Source organism: Nuphar pumila, chromosome 4, assembly GCF_984573655.1.
Source record: "Nuphar pumila chromosome 4, dmNupPumi1.hap1.1, whole genome shotgun sequence".
Taxonomy (NCBI): Eukaryota; Viridiplantae; Streptophyta; class Magnoliopsida; order Nymphaeales; family Nymphaeaceae; genus Nuphar; species Nuphar pumila.
The window spans coordinates 144,396,323-144,422,986 of record NC_143252.1 but is presented as its reverse complement, the minus strand read 5'-3'; the positions used below and the strand labels follow the sequence as shown (position 1 = coordinate 144,422,986).

The 26,664-nt window shown below is 38.0% G+C and overlaps 1 protein-coding gene across 1 annotated transcript; it reads left to right on the top strand.

The window, feature by feature from the left end:
• Nucleotides 1-8,381: 8,381 nt before the first annotated feature.
• Nucleotides 8,382-25,480, top strand: LOC149841474 (AT-rich interactive domain protein). The gene is made up of 3 exons (XM_090003867.1): nucleotides 8,382-8,880; nucleotides 24,969-25,172; nucleotides 25,265-25,480. The coding sequence occupies exons 1-2, from the start codon at nucleotides 8,461-8,463 to the stop codon at nucleotides 25,140-25,142; spliced, it is 594 nt and encodes a 197-aa protein (XP_089859993.1). The 5' UTR covers nucleotides 8,382-8,460; the 3' UTR covers nucleotides 25,143-25,172; nucleotides 25,265-25,480.
• Nucleotides 25,481-26,664: the final 1,184 nt, after the last annotated feature.

Here is a 26,664-nt window from a genome sequence, read left to right as displayed (position 1 = left end):
ATTTCACATGAAAGACATAATCAAATTGAAAGTAACTACATGCAAGCATGAATACAATCACATCAAACATTGCAATACATCGAAATCATTCATATCAAACAAATGTCAAACATGTACCTGCAGTAAACATACTTCAATATCCCGCTAACTACTACAATGCCTAGCATGGAATCTGTACTCCAAAAATAAGAACACTTCTATTCTCATACATTAAAATCATGCTCAACATGATCTTCGAACTCCAACAAAGCAGTCTTAGATATCAACAACTAAGTGAGTGTATGAACAATAAAGTGTTACATCCAATAAATTAAATAACATGTGACACACTTGCATCACTTACTCACCACGGGTATTTACCCGATTTGCATTGTTTTTGTCACTTACTTACCACGGGTGGCGGGGCACAAGCGAGTTCCGTTGAGAAAATCTGCAAAAAACACTGTGTTAAAATGAAGTCACCACCTGCCGAAAAAAAAAACTCGAGGCAGATGTAGTTTCACAGAACGCAGGGGGCGACCCCTTTGCCGAAAACGCAGAAGGGCGACCCCCTGCCTGCCAGAAACGCAGGGGGGCGACCCCCTGCCTGCCAGAAACGCAGGGGGGCGACCCTATGCCGAAAACGCAGGGGGCGACCCCTTGCCGGAAATGCAGTGGGGGGAACCCCCTGTCTGCCGAAAATGCAGGGGGGCCGACCCCTTGCGCCGTGCTGTCGAAAACACATGGGGGGCGCCCCCCTGTCGAAAAATGCAGGGGGGCGACCCCCTGCTGCCGGAAACGCAGGGGGGTCGACCCTCTACTGTCGGAAATGCAGGGGGGTCGACCCCCTGTCGGAAACGCAGGGGGGCGACCCCCTGCCTGTCGGAAATGCAGAGGGGGCGACCCCCTGCCTGCCGAAAATGTAGGGGGGTCGACCCCCTGTCGAAAACGCAGAGAGGCAACCCCCTTCCGGAAACGCGGGGGGGTTGACCCCCTGCCGACGGAAGCGCTTACATGCGCGTCGCCGGGCGGTGGCGGGAGGCTGACGGGGAGCGGCGGCTGACGAGCGGTGGACGGTGGGGGTTGGAGAGAGGCCGACGGACGGCAGACGGGAGCAGTTGAAGAGCGAAATAGGAAAAGAGAAAGAGGGATGAGATTAGGGATTTACGCGACATTTAGCGACAGCTTAGCGACGAAATTATTCCGTCGCTAAGCCGTCGTAAATCAAAATACCAAAATAGCGACGGAATCTATTCTGTCGCCGAATCCGTCGCTATTTAGCGACAAAACCTTACATCGCAAACTCCGTCGCTAAATAGCGACGGTGTTTGAGACAGATTCATTTCCGTCGCTATGTTCGTAAAGATTATTGATTGTAGCGACAAATTTATTTCGCTCGTTAAGTCGTCGCTACTTAGCGACGAAATTATTCTGTCGCTAAATGCCGTCGCTAATTCCATATTTTCTTGTGGTGATATGCCATAATGATTTGATGCATGTTTCATTCATGATGAGAAAGGATTATGCCATAGTTGTGAGCTTAGCAATTTCTCATATAAGTTGCATAAAACAAAAGGTGTTTTCCTGAAAGAATAATAATCAATCATTGTTGCTCACTGCTTGAATGTTTGGATGGATCATCAAAATAATAAATTAGCTCAGATGGATCATTAAAATAATCATCTTTTAGAACATCAATATCAGAATTTTATTCTTCTAAAAATTAAACATCCCTACTTTCAATCAAGCCATATTAAGATAATGAATTTTGGATGGTTTTGGATGCCCAATAAAAGTTTGTCTAATTGATATATTGTCTAGTTGAACTCAACATCTTTGCATGGGTTATGGATCTCTATATTCAAAGATGACTCAAATATGGTTGCCTACTAGTTTATAACTCGTGAAAAGTAAAAACGAGTGTCTTGTAGGGAACTCAACTTAAAATATAAACAGCTGTGCAAACAACTTCTTCCTATTAACATTTTTAGATAAATTTACATGTGATAACATGGATTGAATCATATTCAAGTGAAGTATGTCAGATATATCTGTTGCGCTATTTTGTTATGGTGCATTGACGTTTGTCAGTCAATTCCATGTTTTCTATAATATTTATATAATTCACTTAAAATATAATTACCATATTGATCATATCTTATTTCTTTGAATTTTTATCTAAATTGATTTTCAACATCTCGATAATATTTCTTGAACTTTTCATATGCTTAAAACTCATGTGATATGTGGCATATATATTCATATCCTAGAAAATCATTAATTAAGGCGACGAAATAAAGTAAGCCTCTATAAGTTTGAATCTTAAATGGTCCGCATGTATTTGTTTGGATTATCCCCAATAATTTATATGCTCTAATTACTTATTTGAAAAAAGTTTTCTTGTTATTTTACCACATGCAAGATTCATCTTTACTAAATGATTTATCATCGAGATATGTAATAATTAGAATTTAACTAACACCTTTTATCTTGTTTAAACTAATACGTCCCAATCTTTGGTGTAGGAGATTCACGTCTATAGCCAATGCACTATCCATGCAAGCAAAAGAACTAGGTGCTTTATATTCATTATATAAACACTCAGCTTGAACAAATCGTGGTATTGGTAAAATATGCCATCATACCTATTTTGACCATACAAACTCGTGGTGGTTTTTTTCTTACAAACCTAAGTCCAAAGTTCTTAACTGTGGCATGTATCAATGCCAAATTATGTCTCATCAATGACACATTTTGCCTAATACATTCAATTTATATGACCCAATTAGGTTGACATTCCATCAAGTTCGTAGTTTCATCTTTGCTCCTTGCAACATGATGAGGCTCCCAAATCCACCCACCATTATGAGATATCCTGGTATGCGAAAAAACATTTCGATACCACGTTGTTGCATTTATTATTACTGTAATTGTTTCAGGGTCAACAATCTCTTTTAATGTGTCCAAGTTTCTCTTATTTAAAGCATTTGACATGAAAAAACAATTAATTTCCTCTGACTTTTAGAATATTGGGCACTTTTTTCTTATTATATTTGCCAAATTTTTATTGGGTCAGCTCTTAAACTAGTGGGGTTCTGATTATCTATGATTACTCTTAGCAATATCTCAAACTACCAATAATTTACTCCTTTTATCTTTTTCATGTTAATTAGAATGTTAGCCCAATCATACCCAATTTATTGAAGTTATGTTTAAGGACAATTGTGATCGTTCTTAAATATAACATATGAGTACATATGTATATGTAAAGCATATATAATTTGACTTACAATGTATTATATTCATGACCGATTGATAATCAGTTTTGAAAACGTATCTGATGCTTAATGGGGTGAAAATGACACCGATCTCTCACACGTGATGATTGATGTCTGGTTTTCAAACATATTTAGCTTCGAAGTATGCTCGTACATATAAGCTTCGATCTACGAGTATCAAATATAAACCCCTACCTTGTTTCATCGAAATCGATAGGCATGAACATCGAAACGACTGGTTCAATGGTATGATCCGCACAACTCCTTCGATGCGTGGCTACAACTCCTTGATTAGCTCATCTTCAATGGAAGTCCAAACCTCCTACACTTAATAGATAATGAAAAGAAAGAGAATGTGAGAGAGAAGAGAAGAAAGAGAAAATAAACAAAACTCTAGCAAATCCCAATAGAGGGGCATCAACTCCTCCTTCGCCCATTTATATAATTTTTTCTTCTTATGTTCAAACCTTCATAATTTTTAAATTTTCATCCCAAACTTTTTAAATTTTAAAACCACTTAACCTAACACTACTACACCACTTATTTGGTAAGTTTTGACTTATGCATCTTTTTCTTTGCTTATTATATTTTTAAAAAACTTTTTAAAATAACAAATTTTAGATTTTTTAACTTAAAACTTTTAAATTTAATTTCAACACGAGGTATCCAGTTTTTTTGGAGTTAAGTTTAAAGACTGTTTAAGATAATAGATATTTGTTTATGACCACCAATGATATTTTCATCAATTACCAAATCCTTGTCCTATCATGACATTGTTTGTTTTTCCTCATCCTGTAAGAGTTATACAGCTTTGGAAAGAGCTAAATGTTGGTTTCTAAGGCGTCATATTTTGCCACGTTAATACCCAACATAACATTTATTGTAAGGTAGTTCTCAAAGACCCTAACAAGGTCATCCTCCATATAAGCTAATATAAGCTAGCATCATGTTTTTTGCGAGGGAAATTAATCGCTTTTGAATTTTTGGTAGTCAGATTTATCCTTTTATCTCAAAGACCCTAACAAGGTCATCCTTTTATTGTATCCTCAATATATTTTTACATGCTTCATACGCAAAAATAAGGGGTCAAGCCACACACAAATCAATTAATGTTCCATATCCAAGTAACTATTGTATATTAGATTACTGACGTTACAGCAAAAAACAACTGCATATAGCTTATGGCATAATGGTAATATAAAACAAATAACATGCACTCCTCTATACTACGTAGCCTTGGGATATGGGCCTCGGAATCGAACCTAATTTGGATAGGTGGTGGATATGATCCAATTAGTTGATTTGAATCATCTATAGCAGGGAGGTTGGATCTAGCGCCTTGATGGACTTCTTTAGATCTTGTTGGGCTGATTAGGCCAAGTAGACCTTAGTGAGCCAATTGGTCTGGAATCCAATCAAATAGATATGACCCAATGGACTTGATTGCAGCCAGTTGGACTCGAACGAGAAATGAATCAAATTCTCGATGTAGGATATGTGCAAACAGGTTTGGACTTTCACAAATCAAGGTCAGCCATTAACTTATTGATTGATTGGTTTGGGTCTATCATCTATGATTGACATTTTGGGTTAATTACATGAGTTTTAAAGTGGGCAAGAAGGATCCTCCCACCTTCATTTCTCCTTTAGCAAAGTGACTTTCTCATCTACCTTCTGAGCTTAACTCCACCGGTTGGATATTTTTGAAGGCTAGATGGATAATTTGTTGTTTAGTATATAGAATGATATGTGGTGACTCGAGAGTAGGGTAGACAATGAAAGTAGAGTGACAAATCTTCTCTATTTCAGAACAAGCCTTCTCTTATTCAGAGATATGCCATTATTTAAAAATGTGTTTGAATTTTGAAAGACCAAAAATGCCTTTAATGTATGCAATGATAATGCCCTGGCTCAAGTTGCATGTCATTCTTGAACATGTATCATCCCAACAAAGAGAGGATAAAAGATGCAAATCGGTTACCCGGTTCGTGAAGAAACAACTAAGTTATGCTACTCTTACGAATTACACAGCTAAAAACAAGATTAGTGAAAAACAATCAAATAACTAATGCATGAAATTCAGGAAAATAACAATAATTCAATCCAACAACTCCAAGTAAAAAATCCCTACAATGAATATTTTGTAAGAGAACATGAAAAACCCTAGTTTTATTTTGGATACAAGATGGATCCGTTAAATTATTTTTTTTTTCAAATCCAAATAAACAAAAAAAACTAAACTAAACTAAACTGGATCCAAATGGATCTATGATGGACTTGAACTACATGCTGCTCTGCTCCTGCATTATCCTTTTCGAGTTGGAGAAGACTTGCCCTGAAGTCCCAATCCTGCTTACGTTTCTTTCAATTCATCTCGACTTTTAAGCACCAAGAAGATGATGCAATCTCCAATCGATATGGACTTATTAAGCACGTGTGGAGAAGAAGGTGGTTGTAGGATCTGTTTTGCCAATGATCCAAATGGAGAGAATATCTGAAGCCTGTTGCTCTCTGGTGGCTAGTGCAGAACAATGATAAATGGATCCTCTTGCAACATACGAGCCAAAGTTAAAATGTCAAAATGGAAATGCTTGTGGATCCAATTAAGACAGATCACATGCAAATTGGTTCCGCATGGGTCAAATGAGCACTTTGAGGATTGTTCAAGTAATGAATAGGCATGGATGGATGGGGTACATGTGGGTTTAGGCTGACATTTGGGTTCAAATGGACAAATTGTAGATGGGTTTGAATCAAAGTTGGGTTTGAAATTAAGATAATGGGTCCTAATAAAGGCTTTGGATAAGGGTTTGGTTCAAACACATTTGGATTAGAGGGGCTTTTGTTTCAGGTAACATTAGGACCAAGAGTGAGAATTTGGGTCCAACCAGGAGTGGAGCAACGTGTAGATGGGTCAATAAGAGATCCATTTGAATTCAGTTTAGTTTAGTTTTTTTTTTTTTTGAGTTTATTTAAATTTGAATTTTTTATGCAATGGATCCATATCGGATAAAAAATGGACCTAGGGTTTCCCCTGTTTTCCTATAAATATTCATTATAAGGACTTCTCAGTTAGAGTGGTTGGATTGAATTATTGTTATTTGTTTGAATTTTATGCATTAGTTATCCCATTATTTCTCATTAATCATGCTTTTTGGTATTGTAATTCATAGTACTAGCGTAACTTTACTTGTTTCTTCGTGAATCGGGCAACCAATTTGCATAAAGAAATCTCTTTCTCCGATCTACAATACTTGGATTCTCTAATAACTGTAGAGAGAGAAAACACAAGAATATTTGGAGAAAATTGAAAGTTGGCCAAATATCAAACACAGTTATTTTTGGAAAAGCAACATTTTGAATCACACACACAGAATTGGGTTTATTTTCTAATTATAGATTTATGTAAATTCTAAAAAATGGCATGAAAATAATAGAGTGAGAAATAGTTCGATGACAAATGTCAAAAAGGGCGAAAGTATTGTGTAAATACATCAGCTACTATTACTGTAAATAAACAAACCAATAATTTAATATACACATACTTATGGTTGACTATCCAAGAAAAAAGACATTGGTTAAGCATAAATAAAGTCCTAAGTAGGTGTTTTTTTTGGGTTTGGGTTTGAGTATCTTTCTCAACATTTTCTACTCAGTCAGTCCAGCGAAAAAGTTAGTGACACAGCTCAAACCCTCAAACGAGTCAATCAAACCTCATGAACTCCTAGTGTTTTACAACTGTGGTGTTAGACCCAAGCCCATGAACTCGCCAGCTCTCAAACTGGCCCAGACCACAGGCCTACGAATTGGACTTTGGTCCAACTTACCAGCCCACTTACAATACAGATCAGGCCATGTGGCGAGCATCAGAAAGGGTTAATTACGTTAACCCTATTTCGTAAAAAAAAAAAAACTCGCCAGAACCTCCTCATCGCTGCCCATCCCCCCACCGCTCCAACACCTCCTCCGCCCTCGCGTCCACCTCACCGCCCATCTCCCATCGCCACCTCCTCATCGCCGTCGTCAGAGAATCCTCCTTCATCGCCACTGATGAACTCTCCTCCCTCTTCGCTCTGGAGGCCTTCTTCCCCCACCCCCGTCGCCACACTCGACGATTCCCCTTCCTCCTTGCACGATCGACAGAACGTCGGTATCACGACGGCGGAGAACTGACCGGCCGCCAAAGGTGCCGGGCGACGAGGATGTTAGCGCCGTAGACCCTCGCATCACAAGACCAATAGAGGAAGGCGGAGTTCGGGAGGTAGAACACCGTGGCCTCCTCGGAAAGCCCCGTCCGTCGCTAGAGCAGTCAGGAAACCGGGTTTCGCGGTCGTCGTTGTTTCGATAAACCGGAGAGTGGTTTTCTGATCGGAAAATTTTCAGGTTAGGGTTTTTTAGCCACTGCACAGCCCATCCAGGCCACGCTCGGCCCGAGCTCAACAGTGGCCTCGCTGTCCGGGCCTCTAACACTCGCCTCACCGACTCACAGGAGCTCGCCGTCGGGGGCGGCACCGACGGGGTGCGAGGTAATTTTTTTTTAAAAACCAAATAGGGTTAATGGCATGATTTACGGCGTTAACCTTTCTAATGCTCGCCACGTGGTGAGCATCAGAACGTAAAGTCGAATGACCTTGACAAATGACATGACCTACTCCACTTACAACTAGGGGTGCACACGAGCCGGGGGCTCGAGCTGAGCTCAGGCTCAGAAAGCTAGACTCGAATTGAGCTTAGCTTGAAAAGTTGTGTACAAACTCGGCTTGATTTGAGCCGCATTAACTTACATTTAAAAAAAAATAAAAAAAATCAGAAGTTGGGATTTGAACCCATGATCACATGAATGCACGGTATACATATAAAGCACTTAGCTAAAAGAAAGCTTTTGTAAGTATTTGTCAGCAAAAATAATATATATCTTAAAATTAGTCATTTTGAGCTTAATGCCCGATAAGCTCGGCTCATACTCATTTACTTAGACGAGTCTGAATAGGGTTTAAACTTTAAATGAATCGAGCCCGAGCCTAGCTCGAACATAGGTAAGATCAGGTGCAGCAGACGAAAATTGTGCAGTCACATTGCACCCGACCCTCCCTCCTTACAACATCTTATTTTAAATTAGTAAAATAGTGGAAAAGATAAGCGGCGATTGCAAGCCAACGATTGCCACCCTCTTTCTTTCTCTCTCCTTCCCCCCTTCTCTTCCATGGCGCAGGTGACGGGTTGCATAGCTCCTCTCTCAGCGACACCGCTTCGCTCGTTTCTTCACGTCCGCCATGAAACTCACTGGAGCTCTCCCTTCTTCACCTCCTCTTGCTCCCCCAAAAACAAAACCTCCCCACCACGTTACGTTGCTTACGCCAAAAGGGTCTCTTCTCGCACCGGCAGGTTCGACAAGACCAAGAAATCAACTACCACCACCACCACAACTCAACAAGACGAAGGGGAGGGGGAACAGCCGCCGGAGGGAGCACTGGCGCCTGGAGATGAGTTCCCCGCAGCCGCAGACGACGGCTTCGTCGTGCCGGACTTGCCGGGCGAGAAGCCGGATTTCCTTGAAGGGCCGCAGTGGGATGGGTTCGGCTTCTTTGTTCAGTACATGTGGGCGTTTGGGATCTTGTTCGCGGTAAATTTTCTTTGCCTCGCCCCCCAACTCAGCAGTTTGCAGTTTGTTCTCTTTTGCTGTGGAAACTGAATTCCGGGGAATTTGCTTTCGACCGAGACTGCGATTCCGTCGTTTGGTCGTAACAAGTTCCACGTAATTTGATTTTCCATCGGGTTGGTGGCATTTTTACGGGCACCTGGTTGGTGCCTTCCGCAATGGCACTAAGATGGGTCATGGGGATCTCGAATTCTCATGCTTCAATTCTATAGATCTCACTTTCCTGCACCTTAATGAATTTCATGGAGTTTAAGCATACTTTTGGATATGTGGAAAAGTGACATCGTTGCCACTTTTGGAATTTCTTTAATTGGAAAACACACCGATTTCTGACGCTATCTATCCAAACGCTTGGCTAAGTAGTTTAATTCGTTCATTAAGAAAAGCGGTAGTTTATTTCGTTTTTGTTTGACTGTTGTTGTTGTCAAGAGGAACTGTAGTTTGGCTGATATATTTGTTTGATTGTTGTGAGCATTCATTGACTATTGCTTAGAACAACAACATGCTTGCAATTCCAGTAATATTAGCTTTACCAATCTTTATGGGCACCCGTTCATATATAGTCCTGGTTTCCATCAATCAATGGAACCAAGGAACTTGAAGTTTCTTGAGTTTCGTGATATGTATGGTGTAGACTATTTTTGTTATAAATACTAATAAGATAGCAATTACGATCCAAGAAGTTACAAGTACTTGGGCATTCACTTGGAAATCATCTATTTGTTCGGGTATCCTGGTATCCTGTCATCTGACGATACATTTAGACCAGTCAGAAGAAGCTCCAATGACAAAATCTCTCACTACACCAAGTTAAATAGAGACAGTTTGGTGAGCAAGATAGAAGGTTGGTAATTTCACTTTCTCTCAATAGCTAGAAGACATGAACTGCCATTCAAGAGACCACATCAAAGTAGAGCAACTGCGACACAAAATTCATTACTGATGCTTGATCTTGCTGGTGCCACCTATTGGTAGGCTGTGGGAGTGTGATGTTTGGAGCTGTTGTTCATGCACTTGTTCCCAGTGGAAGAAGAGTTATCCATTATCTTGCAGATCATGGCCTTATCAGGTGGTCGGTGATGGCCAGTGTTATTAGAAATGATGGCCGGTAAAGTGTCAGCAAGTGACTTTTCATGTGTGATATCAAATTTCAAGCTCAACCCTAGCCAGGCGGTGGAAACTGCCAAGTAGGAGTTTGTTCGATGCATAGGAAATTTTCTGTTGGAGCAGTGAAATGCATAGAGATTGGAAAGAACACTAACAATGAAAGCACTCTGCAAGGCCAATTGTGGCACTGAGAGACAAAAGCTCGGGGGATGAGCTGAAAACAACTTGTGTAACACAATACAGGGCAGTCGAATTCTTGGTTATGCCCTTTGGACTAACCAATGGGGCTACCTTCTCCGCCTTAATGAACAAGTTCTTCGACCCTTACCTCGATCGCTTTGTGGTAGTTTATTTGGATAACATCGTGGTATGACAATTTGAAGAGTCATTGTAATTACCTACACAACAACAACAACAACAACTACGCCTTCATCCCAAAACAATTGGGGTCAGCGATATGAACCAAAAAAGAAATTCATTTTGGGTCTTCCACATGAATCCTTTTCCTCCAATCATTTCTATCCAACGCCATGTCCTTGGTGAGGTTCAAAGCATTCATATCCTTTCCTATCATCTCCATCCAAGTCTTCCTAGGCCTACCCCGACCTCTTTTAACTAATATATTTTCCCATTTCTCCAACCTTCTAACTGGAGCATCATTAGGCCTTTGCCGAATATGTCCAAACCACCGTAAACGATTCTCTCGCATCTTATTTTCAATGGGTGCAACACCTACCTTCTTACGTATCTCTTCGTTCCGAATCTTATCTTTTATTGTATTTCCACACATCTATCTAAGCATCCGCATCTCAGCTACACTCATTTTTTGAATATGATGTCTCTTGGCAGCCCAACATTCCGTACCATATAGTAAAGCGGGTCTAATAGTCGTCCTATAAAACTTTCCCTTCAACCGCAATGGCATTCTACGATCGCACAGCACTCCAGTAACACTTTTCCATTTCATCCACCCAACCTTTATCCTATGATTTACATCTCCATCAATTTCTCCATACTTTTGAATGATGGATCCCAAATATTTGAAATAATCATTCACCGGTATATCTTGCTCACCAAGCTTCACTACACTCCCATCACTACTTCGTTGCTTACTAAACCGACATTCCATATATTCAGTCTTACTCTTACTCAACTTAAAACCTCTAGCTTCCAATGTCTGTCTCCATAATTCTAACTTAGCATTAACCCCAGCTCTAGACTCATCAATCAAAACAATATCATCAGCAAACAACATACACCACGGTACATTTTCTTGAATTGATCTCGTAAGCTCATCCATCACTATCGCAAATAGGAAAGGGCTTAAAGCAGATCCTTGATGTAACCCAACCGTTATCGGAAAATTGGTTGTCACCCCTCCACAAGTGCGGACATTGGTTACTACTCCTTCATACATATCTTTAATTATACTAATGTACTTGAGAGAAACACCTTTCTTCATCATTGTCCACCAGAGAACGTCCCTAGGTACTCTATCGTATGCCTTCTCTAAATCAATAAAAACCATATGCAAATCTTTGTTCCTCTCTCTATATCTTTCAATAAGTTGTCTAAGAAGATGTATAGCTTCCATAGTTGATCTTCCAGGCATAAAACCAAATTGATTCTCCGATATCATGACAACCTTCCTCAACCTAGACTCAATCACCCTCTCCCAAAGTTTCATAGTATGACTCATGAGTTTTATACCACGATAGTTTGTGCAATCTTGTATATCACCCTTATTCTTATATAAAGGCACCAAAGTACTCTTCCTTCACTCATTAGGCATCTTATTTGTTCGCCAAATCAAGTTAAAAAGATTTGTCAACCATTCTAAACCTTTCTCTCCCAAGCATTTCCAAGCCTCGATAGGTATACCATCTGGGCCAACTGCCCTTCTTGATTTCATTTTCTTCAAAGCCTCTGCAATTTCTTTCTTTTGAATCTTGCGCATGAAGTCACGATTTATCTCATGAAAAGGAATGGAGAAGTCTCCAAGATCTTGAGCATGACTATCATTAAATAGCTTATCAAAATAATCTTTCCATCTCTCCTTAATCTCCTCATCTTTGACTAAAACCCTTTGCGTTTCATCTTTGATACATCTAACCATACCCAAATCCTTCGATTTCCTATCTCTCATCTTTGCAAGCCTATAAATATCCTTCTCGCCTTCTTTGGTATCCAACTTGTCATAAACCTCCTTATATACCTTAGCCCTCGCGTTTCGAACAACTTTTTTAGCTTCCTTCTTTCTATCATATACTTCTCCAAATTCTCACTATCACGACTCTTACTTAGATTTCTATAACACTCTCTTTTAACCTTAATAACTAATTTGACATCCTCGTTCCACCATGATGTATCCTTACCTAGTGGTGCACCGCCTTTAGACTCACCCAATACCTCCTTAGCTACTTTTCTCATACCACCCGCTATCTTATTCCACATTGATTCTGAATCCTCCTCGAGACACCAATCAACTTCCTTAACTACCTGCTCTACAAACATTCCTTGTTTAGCTCCTTTCAGTGCCCACCACTTAATTCTAGGATCTATCCTATGTCTATCCCTTTTGCGGCATTGTCTAATTCTAAGATCTAAAATTAAGACTCTATGTTGTGTAGCTACACTTTCTCCTGGTATAACCTTACAATCGATGCAACAACCCCTATCTCTCTTTCTAAGTAGGAAAAAATCTATCTGACTCGTATTAACCCCACTTTTAAATGTTACTAGGTGAGACTCCCTCTTCCTAAACCAAGTGTTTGCTAAGATCATATCATAGGACAAACAAAAATCTAAAATCCTTTCTCCACTTTCATTTCTTTCTCCTATACCATAGCCTCCATGGATATTCTCAAATCCATCCCTACTAATGCCTACATGTCCATTAAGGTCACCGCCGATGAAAAGCTTTTCTCCATAAGATGTCTCTTGTACTACTCCATCTAAATCTTCCCAAAATTGATGCTTAATGGAATCATCTAAGCCTACTTGAGGTGCATAAACACTAATAATATTAATAATATCCGTACCTAATACTAATTTAATAAGTAAAATTCTATCACCCTTCCTACGGACCTCAACTACATTATCTATAAACTGACGACTCATAACAATCCCTACTCCATTCCTATTCCTATTTATTCCTGTATACCAAATCTTATATCCCCAAGGTTCTATCACTTTAGCTTTCTCACCTACCCATTTGGTCTCTTGAAGACATAAAATATCAATCTTTCTCCTACACATAACATCTACTAACTCTACCAACTTACCAGTTAAAGACCCTATGTTCCAAGTGGCTAACCTAATTTTATGGTCTTGGACTAACTTCTTTACCCCCACCCGTCCAACTAAGTGAGGGAACCCTTGCCTATTTGACACCACACCCGGGCGCCGGTGTGACGCGTCGCTTCTGGGCGACGACCTAGCAACCCTTGCACATTTATCACTGCCTCCGGGCCTAGAGAGTACAGCGCGTCGCTCAGTAGGGAACGCCCCAACGAAATTCTCATATTGGTTCATTTTCATAGGATATGACAAAGTTTTTATGCTGGCTGTCACAGGCCTACCGCAACCCTCCTCCTTTATCCGGGCTTGGGACCGGCAGTGTATAACTACACAGGCGGAGTTATTGTAATTACCTACACATTGTCTTAAAAACTCTTTGAGACAATGAGCGCTATGCGGAGAAATAAAGGGCTTGTTTGTGTTAAAAATTGTAATCTCATATGTAAATATTTCATAATATGTAATCTTTTTTTCAGTTTAGTTACAATAGCATAGGTTAGTTAGGCTTTTACTTTTTAGTTTATTTTTCATTTTTGGACATAATATAGACCTTTTGCTTTTTGACTAAGTCAAAAAGCAAAAGCTTGAACATACTAAGAGAGTCGTTGGACACTCCAACGGCTCTATTTAGAGTCGTTGGAGTGTCCAACAACTCTCCCTTGCCCTCTCTTTTGTGTATATATATGGGGAGTTACCCCATTGTATCTTTGTCTTTTGTATGTGGGTTTTGTCCCACTTAAATGAAATCAATTCTTCACTTTTTCATTTGGAATCTCTCCTTTGAGTATTTTCATTTGGAATCTCTCCTTTGAGTATTTTGTGTGTCAATCCTAGTGATTCTTAAGTGTTTACCTTGTGTGTGAACCTTTGTGGTTCTTGAGAGAGTTTATTCGTGAAGAAGCATTTGAAGTTTGTTTGAGGATTTCATTTTCTTACATGGTATCAGAGCTTGGTTGAAGCAATCAAGATAAGTTCTTTTGGTGCATTGGGAAATGCACCACACAAGTTTCTTGCAAGAGAGTGAACTTTCTTGAAGTGGTGATCGTGTGAAGGCATAAAAAACTTGAAGGATATTCGTACTCACCATTTATGGTAGAGTATTCTTCTATTTATTTATTTATTTTTTCTCTTTCTTCTCTTATCTCTTTTCTCAAATATTGTAAAATGGATGACAATGATAATGTCACCATTAAGCCCATCAAACTAAATGATTTCAACTATGTCACATGGGCTTGAATTATAAAGCATCTTATATGGGAGAAGGGTTTATGTGAATTAATAGATGGAACCGATGAGGAACCTACTCTAATTCTTACGAAGGATGAAGGATAAAAGGAAATACCTCTCACAGAGGTAGAAATAGTTAAGGCCATATCTACTTACGAGAAAAAGTAAAAAGAGTGGCGTATGGGACATGCCAAGATCATGTCTTGGCTTATTTCAAGTGTTGATATAAAAAAATGCTCAAGTTTGCAAAATTTGAGCATGTAAATAAAGCTTGAAACTATCTTAAGAGAATGTATTTTCTTAAAGATATTGCACATGTGTGCAATCTTCAAATTAAAGTAAAAAATATGGTTCAAGGAGACTAGAGCATTAGGGAGTATTATAATGGCTTGTCGGAATTGTGGGAAGAATTAGCTCTTCTTGAACCAAAGTGACATTGTTCACAAGATATTGAACTCCGCCAAAACCAAATCAATGCGGAGTACTTTTTTCATTTCATTAGTGGATTAAGATCGGAATTTGAATCGACTAAGTTTATCCTCCTTCATCATGGAAAAATGCCTTCAATAGAAGACACAATAGAGGAGTTAAGTATGGAAGAAAATAGACTCAAAAGTAGAATCTCCAAGAATGATGACGACTCAGTTCTAGCTGTCTCGAAACCGGAAACTATGTCAATACTTACAAACCTCTTAGCTATACAAGGGAAAATGATGAAAAACAAGAAAATGATTTTGAGAGAAGAAAAATCATTTGCTACTATTGCTGTGAACCGAGACATGTAAAAACCCATTGCCCAAAATTAAAAAGGCCTTATGAGAAAAAGGTCGCTGCTGTCAGACCACCACAAGAATCAAGCGAATCTTCCATTGGAAGCATGTCTCCGGCACAATTGGTGAAAGCTTTTGGACCTCTACTCAAGGGAGCATCTTTATCTACGAGAGTTGCAGTCTCTTCAGTTAACACTTTCGATCCAGGTAAAACTCTATGACTTCTTGACTCAGGTGCTTCTTTTCATATGACTCCGAATATTGAAATGCTATCTGAATGTCATAACTCAAATGGGTCCAATGTTTTTACTGCTCATGGAACATCACTAGAAATTAAAGCAATATGGAACTTTGAAAAACTTCTCAAAACTTAAAAGGATTTCATATTCCTCAAATTAGATATATTCCAAAATTGAACCTCAATCTCTTATCCATTTCTCAATTATCTGACCATGGATATAACATTTCTTTATCTTCTCATGGTTGCCAAGTACATGATCACCAGTCAGGAAAGCTGATTGGGGAAGGCCATAGAGAAGAAAACCTATACTATATGGATTTTTTGGAAATTTCTAAGAATACGTTTTGTTGTAATGTTCAGAAAATGGACTTAAATTTATGGCACAAGAGACTTGGTCATCCTAACATATCCAAAATTCATTTTTTTCCAAATACGGAAAACTTTTGTAATTCTGAGACATTTAAATGTGAAAAATGTATTCTTGGAAAAATGAAGAGATTACCCTTTCAAGAAAGAAATTTTATCTCATCTCGACCTCTTGAGTTAGTACATTCAGATGTATGGGGTCCTGCACCTGTCATATCAAAGGAGGGTTTTCATACTATGTCATTTTTGTAGATGATTTTACAAGACATATCTGGATTTATTTTCTCAAACATAAATTCGAAGTATTTTTACATTTTCAAATATTTCATAAACTGGTTAAGAACCAATTTAAGAATGATATCTCTATATTTACACTGATTCAGAGGGAGAATATTTATCAAAAGAATTTAGCGATTACTTAAATCTACATGGTATTTTACATCAAAAGTCATGCCCATATACCCCACAACAAAATGGTTTAGCATAACAAAAACATAGACACATTATAGAGACAACAAAAACTCTGCTTATTACTCATCAAGTTCCCAAAAAATTTTGGGCCGAAGCTACTCTAACCGCAATATATCTCATTAATAGAATGCCATCATCTTTGTTAAAAAATGTATCACCTATTGAAAAACTTCTCAAACAAATTTCAGATTATTCGCGATTAAGAGTATTTGGTTGCAAATGTTTTATTTTCTCCAACAAAAATGACAAGTTTTCCCCAATGCCATTCCTTGTGCATTCCTTGGTTATGCAAGCAATCAGAAAGACTATAGATGCCTTGATCTCAGAACTAGGAAGTTATATGTGTCAGGAAATGTATCTTTCTTAGAAAATGAAAGTTTTTTTGAAACTAAAAACCCTAGAGAGGTTGATGAATACTCATTGTTGGACTTAGTTCCAGAAATTAATGAAAAAGAAGTTGATCAAGAAGATCAAAATAGTATAATCAACGTTGAAACATCTCATCCAGACTACATTCAATACTTCAGGCGAGGAAATCTAGAGCAACCTTGTGCTCTAGAAAAATATATTAAAGCACAGGAACAAATAGAAACCAAAAAATCATCTAGGATGTCAAAGGTGCTCGAAAAATTTGTATCCTATGAATCTTTTTCACCAAAACATCAAGCATATATTGCCCTATTGCACTCTTATATAGAACCTTCAAACTATAATACAACAAAAGAACATTCAGAATGGGCCGAAGCTATGACAGTCGAGTTAAATGCCTTGAAAAAGGCAAACACGTGGACTATTCAAGATATTTCACCTGGAAAAAAGCCCATAGGATGTCGATGGGTATACAAAGTTAAAACTAAGAGTGATGGCACTCTTGAACGATTTAAAGCTCGACTAGTCGCCAAAGGCTATTCTCAAGAATATGGAATAGACTACGAAGAAACCTTTGCACAAGTCGCTAGAATGACCACTGTAAGAACTCTAATAGCCCTTGCCTCCATAAAGAAATAACATCTTTCAAATGGATGTCAAGAGTGCATTTTTCAATGGAAGTCTATATGAAACCACCTCTTGGCATTAAAGTTCTTAAAAGAAAAACTCTTCTGTTACATAAGGCCTTGTATGGTCTTAAGCAAGCCCCAAAGGCTTGGTATGATAAATTTAATAAGGTTATGCTTGATTTTGACTTTTAATTTTGTCTTACTGACACAACTTTGTTTATTAAGAAATCTAATGCAGGGATCATGATTCTTCTTTTCTATGTGGACGACATGATCATCACAGAAAGTGACCACCTCTTGGCATTAAAGTTCTTAAAAGAAAAACTCTTCTGTTACATAAGGCCTTGTATGGTCTTAAGCAAGCCCCAAAGGCTTGGTATGATAAATTTAATAAGGTTATGCTTGATTTTGACTTTTAATTTTGTCTTACTGACACAACTTTGTTTATTAAGAAATCTAATGCAGGGATCATGATTCTTCTTTTCTATGTGGACGACATGATCATCACAGAAAGTGATAAACAGGGAGTTGACAATATAAAAAAATTTCTCAAAACCAACTTTAGAATGAGTGATTTAAGTTTTTTAAAAGAAATTCTTGGCATTGAAATATCTTATTCTCCTAGAGGTTATTTACTAACTCAATCTAAATTTGCTCTTAATGTTATTGACTGGTCAAGAATCACAAATGACAAACATGTTGATACTCCTGAAGTTGTAAACATCAAAATGAAAATTGACGATGGGGAACCTCTTGAGAACCCAACACTTTATAGACAACTTGTTGGGGCGTTGTCTTACCTCTCTCCATCACAAGACCTGACATTGCACATGATGTTCACACAACAAGTCAATTCCAGCATGCCCCCACCTCAGTTCATATGGGAGTTGTGTTACGCATTATTAAATATACTAAAATTTCATTTTTAGAGGATTGTTTTTGTCGGCTTCTTCCACACTAGAATTAACTGCTTATACTGATGCAGATTGGAGAGGTGGTCCAAATGATCGACACTCAACTACTGGACTGTGTGTGTTTCTTGGAGAGTCATTGATCTCGTGGAGGTGTAAGAAGCAACATAAGGTCTCTCTTTCGTCTACTGAAGCCGGGTACAGAGCCATGGCTACCACCACCATGAAAGTGGTTTGGTTGAGACGACTACTTCATGATATGGGTGTTACAAGTACAAGTGCATCACAACTATGTTGTGACAATAAAAGTTTCATTTACATTGCCAACAATCGGACATTCCACGAACGAAACAAGTATATCGAAATGGATTGCCACTATGTACGTGAGGAATTTCTATAAGGCACCATTGATCTTCCCTATGTTTCCTCAGAACTTCAACTTGCAGATTTCTTCACCAAACCGCTTGCTACTCCTCAATTTCACTTTCTCTTGGACAAACTTTCAGTTGTTCAACCGTAAGTTTGAGGAGGAGTGTTAAAAATTGTAATCTCATAGATAATCTCATATGTAAATATCCCATATTATGTAATCTTTTTTTCAGTTTAGTTACAATATCATAGGTTAGTTAGTTTTTTACTTTTTAATTTATTTTTCATTTTTGGACATAATATAGACCTTTTACTTTTTGACTAAGTAAAAAAGCAAAAGCTAAGAGAGTCGTTGGACACTCCAACGACTCTATTTAGAGCCATTGGAGTGTCCAACTACTCTTCCTTGCCCTCTCTTTTGTGTATATATATATGGGGAGTTACCCCATTGTATCTTTGTCTTTTGTATGTGGGTTTTGTCCCTCTTAAATGAAATCCATTCTTCACTTTTCCATTTGAAATCTCTCTTTTGAGTATTTTGTGTGTGAACCCTAGTGGTTCTTAAGTGTTTGCCTTGTGTGTGAACCTTTGTGGTTCATGAGAGAGTTTATTCGTGAAGAAGCATTTGAAGTTTGTTTGAGGATTCCATTTTCTTACAGTTTGGACATAGAAATGAATTTGGGATGAAGAAATAGTTAGTGTGAAATGGAGAAACATGCATCACTTGGGAAGCACATTGGAAACATTATAAGGGAAATGTATCCTATACCCACCAGCAAAATTTTGTTTCAATGGCCAGCTATCACCAGATGCTATTACTCCCTCCCAACCAGGAATGAGAGTAGTGTTGCTAGAGTTAGCATCCCTATAATGTTGGATTTCATCGTCTGCATTGAGAAAATCAAGTGTGAAAGTCGAGAAATATATTTGTCACAAATATGAGGCACACTGTCCAATAATATCAGTGCAAAAGGAAAACCCCCAAAAGTCACAAGTCACAACATTAAGGTTTAGACTGTAATAGGAGATTAAGAAGGATAACAAAGCCACATTGTTTTTGTAGTTTGTGACATCTCTGATACATTTCAAACTGAAGTGATTTCTCAAGGATCTCCATTGGAAACACTGTCTCAAGTAGAAAATGGATTTCTTGCAAGTTTCCATTCTTCCTCATTGCCATTTCTTGCTTTGGCATATTAACCATGTTGTTTGAAGTACAATTCCACTTTCACATAAGAGTGTTAATTTATTTGACATAGATTTTCCCAAACTTTTTGGTCCAAGATTCTGAATGTTTTATACCATGTTGGGCTTGATCATTATGAACATATTTGGCGGCCAACACAAATGCATGCTTTTGTCTTCGGTAAATACATTGAAAAACATGTGTGTTTCGTCAATCTCTTAACTTTGAAAAGGATGTCACATGCCAGTTTTTTCTTAGTTGTTGCAATGCTAATTCTTGGTTGATGAATCTAGATTATCTCTGTCTACGTGTGAAGTTGTATTTCATTAGCTCTCCAGGTCTCATGTGCTATACATGAATCACTTCTTTTCCTTTTTCCATAGGAGCAGCTTCTAACAAAAAGTTTTGAGCCATTCGTAGTTTGTACGTTATCGTGTTGTTGCCACTTACTAGTGGCATTATTGTCAAATAATGCAATTGTTTTCTTGGTCTGCTTTTCAAAATGTCACTTAGATGTGGCAATGATGTAATAATGCAACACGATTCATGACAGTGGTTATTTTGTATAGCCTGATTAAGGCTTTCAGATATAAATAAAGGATTTGATTCTACAGTTCTTCACAATAGGAGAAAACGTTAAGGGTCCTATTCTGTTCATCTATTAGGGTTTTTCTTCCTTCTTAATGATACCAGAAAGTGTTCACGGTATGAGAGCCACCTGCGTTGATATGTAATTTTGCATTCTTGTAGAGTTTCTGTTTGTACTTATGTATTATCGTTATGAATATTTAAATGACTCTTACCTTAGAAACTGGTTTCTTAACTTAGTGTAGATTAGTTTCTTCATTGGTTTGACATGCAGTAAAGCGATTACCAAATGGGAATATCAAATTTGCATATAATTTAGCATAGTGTGTTCCCATATGGTTGGGTGCAGCTGGGAGTGCAAGCCAATTAGCTCCTGATTGGCGCAGAAGCCTGAACAGGTTCTTAACCAAGGAATAAAAGACATCTAATGTACAATGAACATGGTGCTTGTTCAGAAATGTATGTTTAAAAATAGATAGAAATACAAGGCACACTTGTAGCAAAAAGATTCTCAGAAGGAAGTCATCGACTTTGATGAGATTTTCTCTCTTGTGCCAAGCTCACATCAATTCGTACCATCTTAGCAATTGTGACACATCAAAATCTTCAGTTGGAACAAATGGATGTAAAAATAGCATTTCTTCATGGAGACTTAAAGAAGAAATTTCTGTGCATCAACCAGAAGGGTTTAAAGATGAGAAAGTTTTAGTGTGCATATTAAAGAAGTTTCTTTATGGCTTGAAGCAAGCTCTACGGCAATGATACCTAAAATTTGGCTCATTTATGATCAAGAATGAGTATCATCAGAGCCAATATGATTATTACATATACTGAAAAGTCAGAAAAATGGTGAGAAAATTTGTCTTGTTCGGTATGTTGATGACATGCTAATTGCAGCCAAAAGCATGTCAAATGTTAATTTACTGAAGCAGCAGCTTAACAATGAGTCTAAGATGAAGGACCTCGGTGTTGCCAAGGCAATTATTCGGACACAACTACATCAAAAAGATTTTCACCAAATTTCACATGAGCAATGCTGATCCTGTAAGTACCCTTTAAACATTTTAAATTATCAGTAGAAATGTGCCATAAAACAGAAACTGAAATGCTGGAGATGGAAAATGTCCCTTATGCAAATGCAACAGGGAGCTTGATGTATGCAATGATACGTACTCAGTCAAACATTTCATATGTTGTGAGTGTCATCAGTAGGTATATGGCCATAGTAGGTACATGACCATGGTCTCTTCAATTTGTAAAAAGGGGTATCTCTAATATTGAATCTAGTTTGTCCATGCCAATTTTTATCAATTTCTATGGTATTTGTATGCTTGATTTTGGTCGGAAAAAATTTTGTTATACTGTGCCATTTTGATGGTCCGTTTTTTAGTCTATTTTGTCAGAGTCATATCTTTCTAATGGGAGATCATTTTTGAGATCTCTAAAAGGGTTTTTTTTCCATCAGAATGTTTAGTTAATCTCTGCAAATTTTCATCAATTTCTATGAAAGATTTTTTTTTTTTTTTGCATTTTAAATTGAAACCATGTCTGTTCGCAATCCCAAGCGTTGCTCAGACCCAGGATCGGCTTGTTGCATTCATATCTCTTTAATGAGAGATCATTTTTCAGATCTGTAAAAATGAGTTTTTTTCTTAAATTGTCTAGTTTATGCATGACAATTTTCATAAATTTTCATTTCCTTTTCATCTGTCATTCGGATAAAAAATCAGAACCCTATCGATTTTCTTTGACAGACTTTTCTCAGGTTTTGACCCAACTTGTTTGCATTGGATATCTCTAATGGGAGATCATTTTTTAGATCTGTAAATTGGATCTTTTTTTTCTATATGTCTAGTTTATCTCTGCAAATTTTCAGCAATTTCTATGAATTTTTCACATTCCGTTCTAATAAAAAATTAAAACCCTATCATTTTGCCTCATTAAGCATTACTTAAATTTGGTTAGATGTCAAGTGGATTTTTTGACACATAAGGTGTACGAAAAATGTCGGAATACTATTTGAAGACAATGTTGATAAAAAGTTGTTAGCAAATTTAGTTGGATATATCGAATCTGATCTTGTTGGAGATTTAGATAAAAGAAGGTCAAAATTTGGTTATGTTTTCACACTTGCAAAAGGAGAAATCGACTGAAAATCAACACTTCAATCTATTGTGGCATTGTCAACTATTGAAGTTTAATACATGACGTGTGAAGCTTCAAAGGAAGCACTCTGGCTAAAAGGACCTGTAACTAAGATGATTGGAAAATAAGGAAGCATTATGTTATACTGTGATAGCAAGTGAAATATACTTGGTGAACAATCAAATGTTTCATTAAAAAACTAAGCACATTAAAGTAAGATATCACTTCCTCAGAGATGTGATCAATGCAAGGAAGCTTCTCATAGAGAAAGTTGCAATGATGGAGAATGCAGTTGTCATGTTTACCAAACCATTATCAAAAGACAAATTCAAGCAGTGTTGGAATCTCCTTAATATTTGTACTTAAAAGGTTCGGGCCAAGGTGGAGATTGTTGAAATGACCCTTCACTTTAATAGTTAGGCTAGAGCCCCAGCAGTAAGGCTACCATTGTCAAAAGTTGGGCCACCACAATAGAGAGAGAGAGAGAGAGAGAGAGAGAGAGAGAGAGAGGTATATACGGAAAGTATGGTCAACCACATCTTTTTGACCCATATGGTTGGTAGAGTCAAAATATATTTTCAGATGGAAACTTGAGAGGGCACAAAGTGAGATCTTTAAAATCATCAAGCCATTGTGTCATTTAGTTCTACACAACTTATGAGAGATTGATTTTTTTTTTAGAGTTTGTAAGTTTTTCTTGTAATTTGTATTTTATGTTGTAATATTCATTAACATACTGAAATTTAAGCCTTTTAGAGTGAATTTCTATTCACTGTTCGATGCTACGCACAAGTATGATGCACTAACATGGTGCTAAAACAAGATAGTGGCATGTCCATTGCTATTGCAAGCACAAGATGGATTCTATTTCTATGAAATGTAGAAGTACAACAAACTAAAGTTGTTGCTTAATCTGCAGGTGCTTGTTAATTTGGGAAGATAAAGTTGGCACTACAACAAGTCTACACCAACGCAGAATGTGCACCCTTAAAAGGGAAAATTATTGGATACCCTCATGGGTTCCAAACCCTTTAGCCGAAACATATAGGGTGTGGTTGTCTTGACCAAATATGAACCAATGGTTGTGTTTAACATGGTCAAAATAGTAGAAATTGACCCATGGATTGTAGTTTTATGATGTAAATTTACCATTTTTTGAAGGTTGAAAATTCAATGCAATGCGTAGACTTGTTTTTTCAACCCTTGAAAAATCCAACATACACGTCGGAAAAACATGATTGAAGGCCTGGTTTCAACTAAACCAAACACGTAGATCACATCTAGAGGGTCAATATAGCGAACATTATCCCTCCTTAAAACCGGTTAAAGACTATGGGGAGGAGTCGAAGAAATGGAACATAGAGACCATGTTTCCCTAAACTTGGTATGAGAATAACATACACCTAATAATCCAGTTAAAAGAATAGTATACTCTCTGTAGCTTCAAATCAATTCATGCTAGATCGACAGATTTAAAACACTATTGTTTACAATAGTTTAGTTGCATTTTTATCCCAATCTGCTTCCTTACACTAGTGAACTTTCAAATGAATGAGGAGTGAAACCCATCTAACCAACCGAGCTGAGCTGAGCCATGAGATGCTCATCTGTTTCTCAGCCCTGTTTGTAGCTGATCTTGCTTTTGGTAAGTTATAATGATGATAGGCATGGTGTAGTATTTTAGTGTTTGACCTTGGCTATATGATTGGTACTGTCATGAGTTTTTAAGACAGTCTGAAAGGTCTAGCTGCCAAGAGGGAGCTCGAATCAGTGACTGACACCTTGGCTGGAGTTTTAGTTGAATCAAGACTCTTTTCTAGAGTTTCAGTTGAATCAGGACTCTAACCCTGACTTCATTTTTTGAGAAAATCTTTTAAAAACTTTTTTATTTATCTTTCAAAAAATTGAATTTCAAAATTTCAAGACTTTGTTGTAAAGTTTCAAAATTTTAGGACTCTATCCAAGAGTTTCAGTCGATTTAGAACTCTACTCTGATTTCATTTTTTACTTTTATTTTACTGGTTTTTCGAAAACAGACCCAAATATGTTTATATATATATATATATATATATATAGAGAGAGAGAGAGAGAGAGAGAGTCTACCATTCATCATTCATTTTGCACAATATAGGAATTCTGCTTAGAGAGTGTCTTTTTAGCTCCTTTCTGATCATGAGACACTGAATTTGCATCTGATCATGTCAGGAGCTCATAAGCCCATATGTTTTAAAAAGAGTGAAATCTCAGCTATGTCTTTACGGGAGTCCAAAATGAAAAAGTTATTTCCCTTTTTTCTGCTTAAAGATAGTCATACTTGTTATGTGTTTGATATGATGCCACACAATTGTCATTAATCCTCTTAACCTTTTACAGCTAATTGCATGCGGCATTGCTGTGGCTACATACAATGAGGGAGCCACTAATTTCAAAGACACACCTGTATACAAGGAGTCCATCAAATCCAGGGAGTTGCTTGAAGAGCCTGATGCATCAGGCTCTGATATTTTTGAGGCCAACCCAACCGAGGAGGCTCCATCTCTTGAATAGCCAAGACTGTTTTCTGGGCCACTATTTGAGGTTGGTTGCTTTGGTGCTCATTCATTTGTTATCTCTCTCTCCATGGGGTTTAATGAATCGATAGAATCTTCACTCCTATTGCTGGTCTACAGGTACCCCTCACACTCTCCTCTTTGTAGTTATTAGCCTTGGAGATACAGATATAATGATATGAGTGACATTGATTTGGTTTGAACTTTTGTATGTAATCATAAGCTGTGGAAATCATGAAGGGCTTAGTTTTATTGGATCTCATTGCATGAAGAACAAGCATATTGGATGCACATATGATGTAGACCATCTTGAACTCTCATAGTGCAGTTTCATCACAGCGGCTTAGCACAGGAAATGTGGGCACCAACATAGATGTGGAAGGTTGGTTAATGAACTTGACCACCATCATGATGGGGCTCATGGTTTGTAGTCTGAATCACCAGGTAGTTTATTTTTGTGCATGAGCTCCATCTTCTGTGGCAATTTGTAGTTACAGGCTAAGTTCTCATGTACCAAGAGGGTGTGTTTGATTGCCTCGGATCTGATCTGAGATCTTAGGATCTTTCTAATGCACAGATCTCTAGACTGAACCCCCCACCCCCCTGCGAAAATTGGGCCAGGATCTGTGTATTTACGGTTTTTTGATGATCTCAGAACCAGATCTGAGATGCTCTGTTTGCAAAACCACTTCTGGTGTGAGCCCCATGCTAGATTGGACCCTCGGATCTGAGATCCAAGGTAATCAAATGCCCCTTTGGCATGATTTTCGGGTTGACTGAGTGACTAGGCTAGTCTGGTCTTACTTTGCTCAATAATTAACATCCGGCTTGATTCAGTGTGGGCTGAGGGAGCTCAATTAGGTTTCTTGAGTTTGTCAAAGGGAGCCTTACCAAGGCTTTGATTGGTTTTTTACTGTTTGGCTTGTGCATAATTCAGCCGGTGAGGCTGCCATGAATCAAGTTTTGTTTGTAAACCTTGCATGGAGATGGAAACGCCATTTCCATGTGTTGTCAAAATATAGTTTTGTCAATATGTGATTACGAGGATGGAGTTGCCAAAAATTCCTCTTGTGAATGGTGTTGGGGCTGCCAACTCCGTTCCCGATACAGTGTTTTGGCACCACCACCGCCTCCAAACAGTAAAGAGCGTGAGAGCACTGGTGGGAAACTGAAGCACACCTCTGATTCAAAACTTCCAAACAGAGCCTTAAGACTCTTTGTGGGTTGGGTGTGGTATAGATCAGGGTATGCTTTAGGTTATGTTTGGGAGCGTTGAATCGGAGGTGGTTGTGTTGTGGTTTGTGCCACTCTCTCATACTCTCTTCTTGTTTGGGAGTAGTGGCGTTGCCGAAACAATGCATTGGGACTGGTGTTGACAGACCCCCGCATACATTTCAATACTTTTCACGAGGATGGTTTTGGCAACTCCATCTCTTGCATCACACATTGCCAAAAAGATATTTTGGCAACACACTCAACCCGTGTTTCAATCCCATTGCAAAGCTCCCAATCATCCCTTT

What these genes read in the sequence shown, in the direction of transcription:
- LOC149841474 (XM_090003867.1), top strand. Translation starts at nt 8,461, where the DNA reads ATGGCGCAGGTGACGGGTTGCATAGCTCCTCTCTCAGCGACACCGCTT. An exon ending in CGTTTGGGATCTTGTTCGCG is followed by an intron (nt 8,881 to 24,968) that starts GTAAATTTTCTT and finishes AACCTTTTACAG; the next exon opens with CTAATTGCATGCGGCATTGC.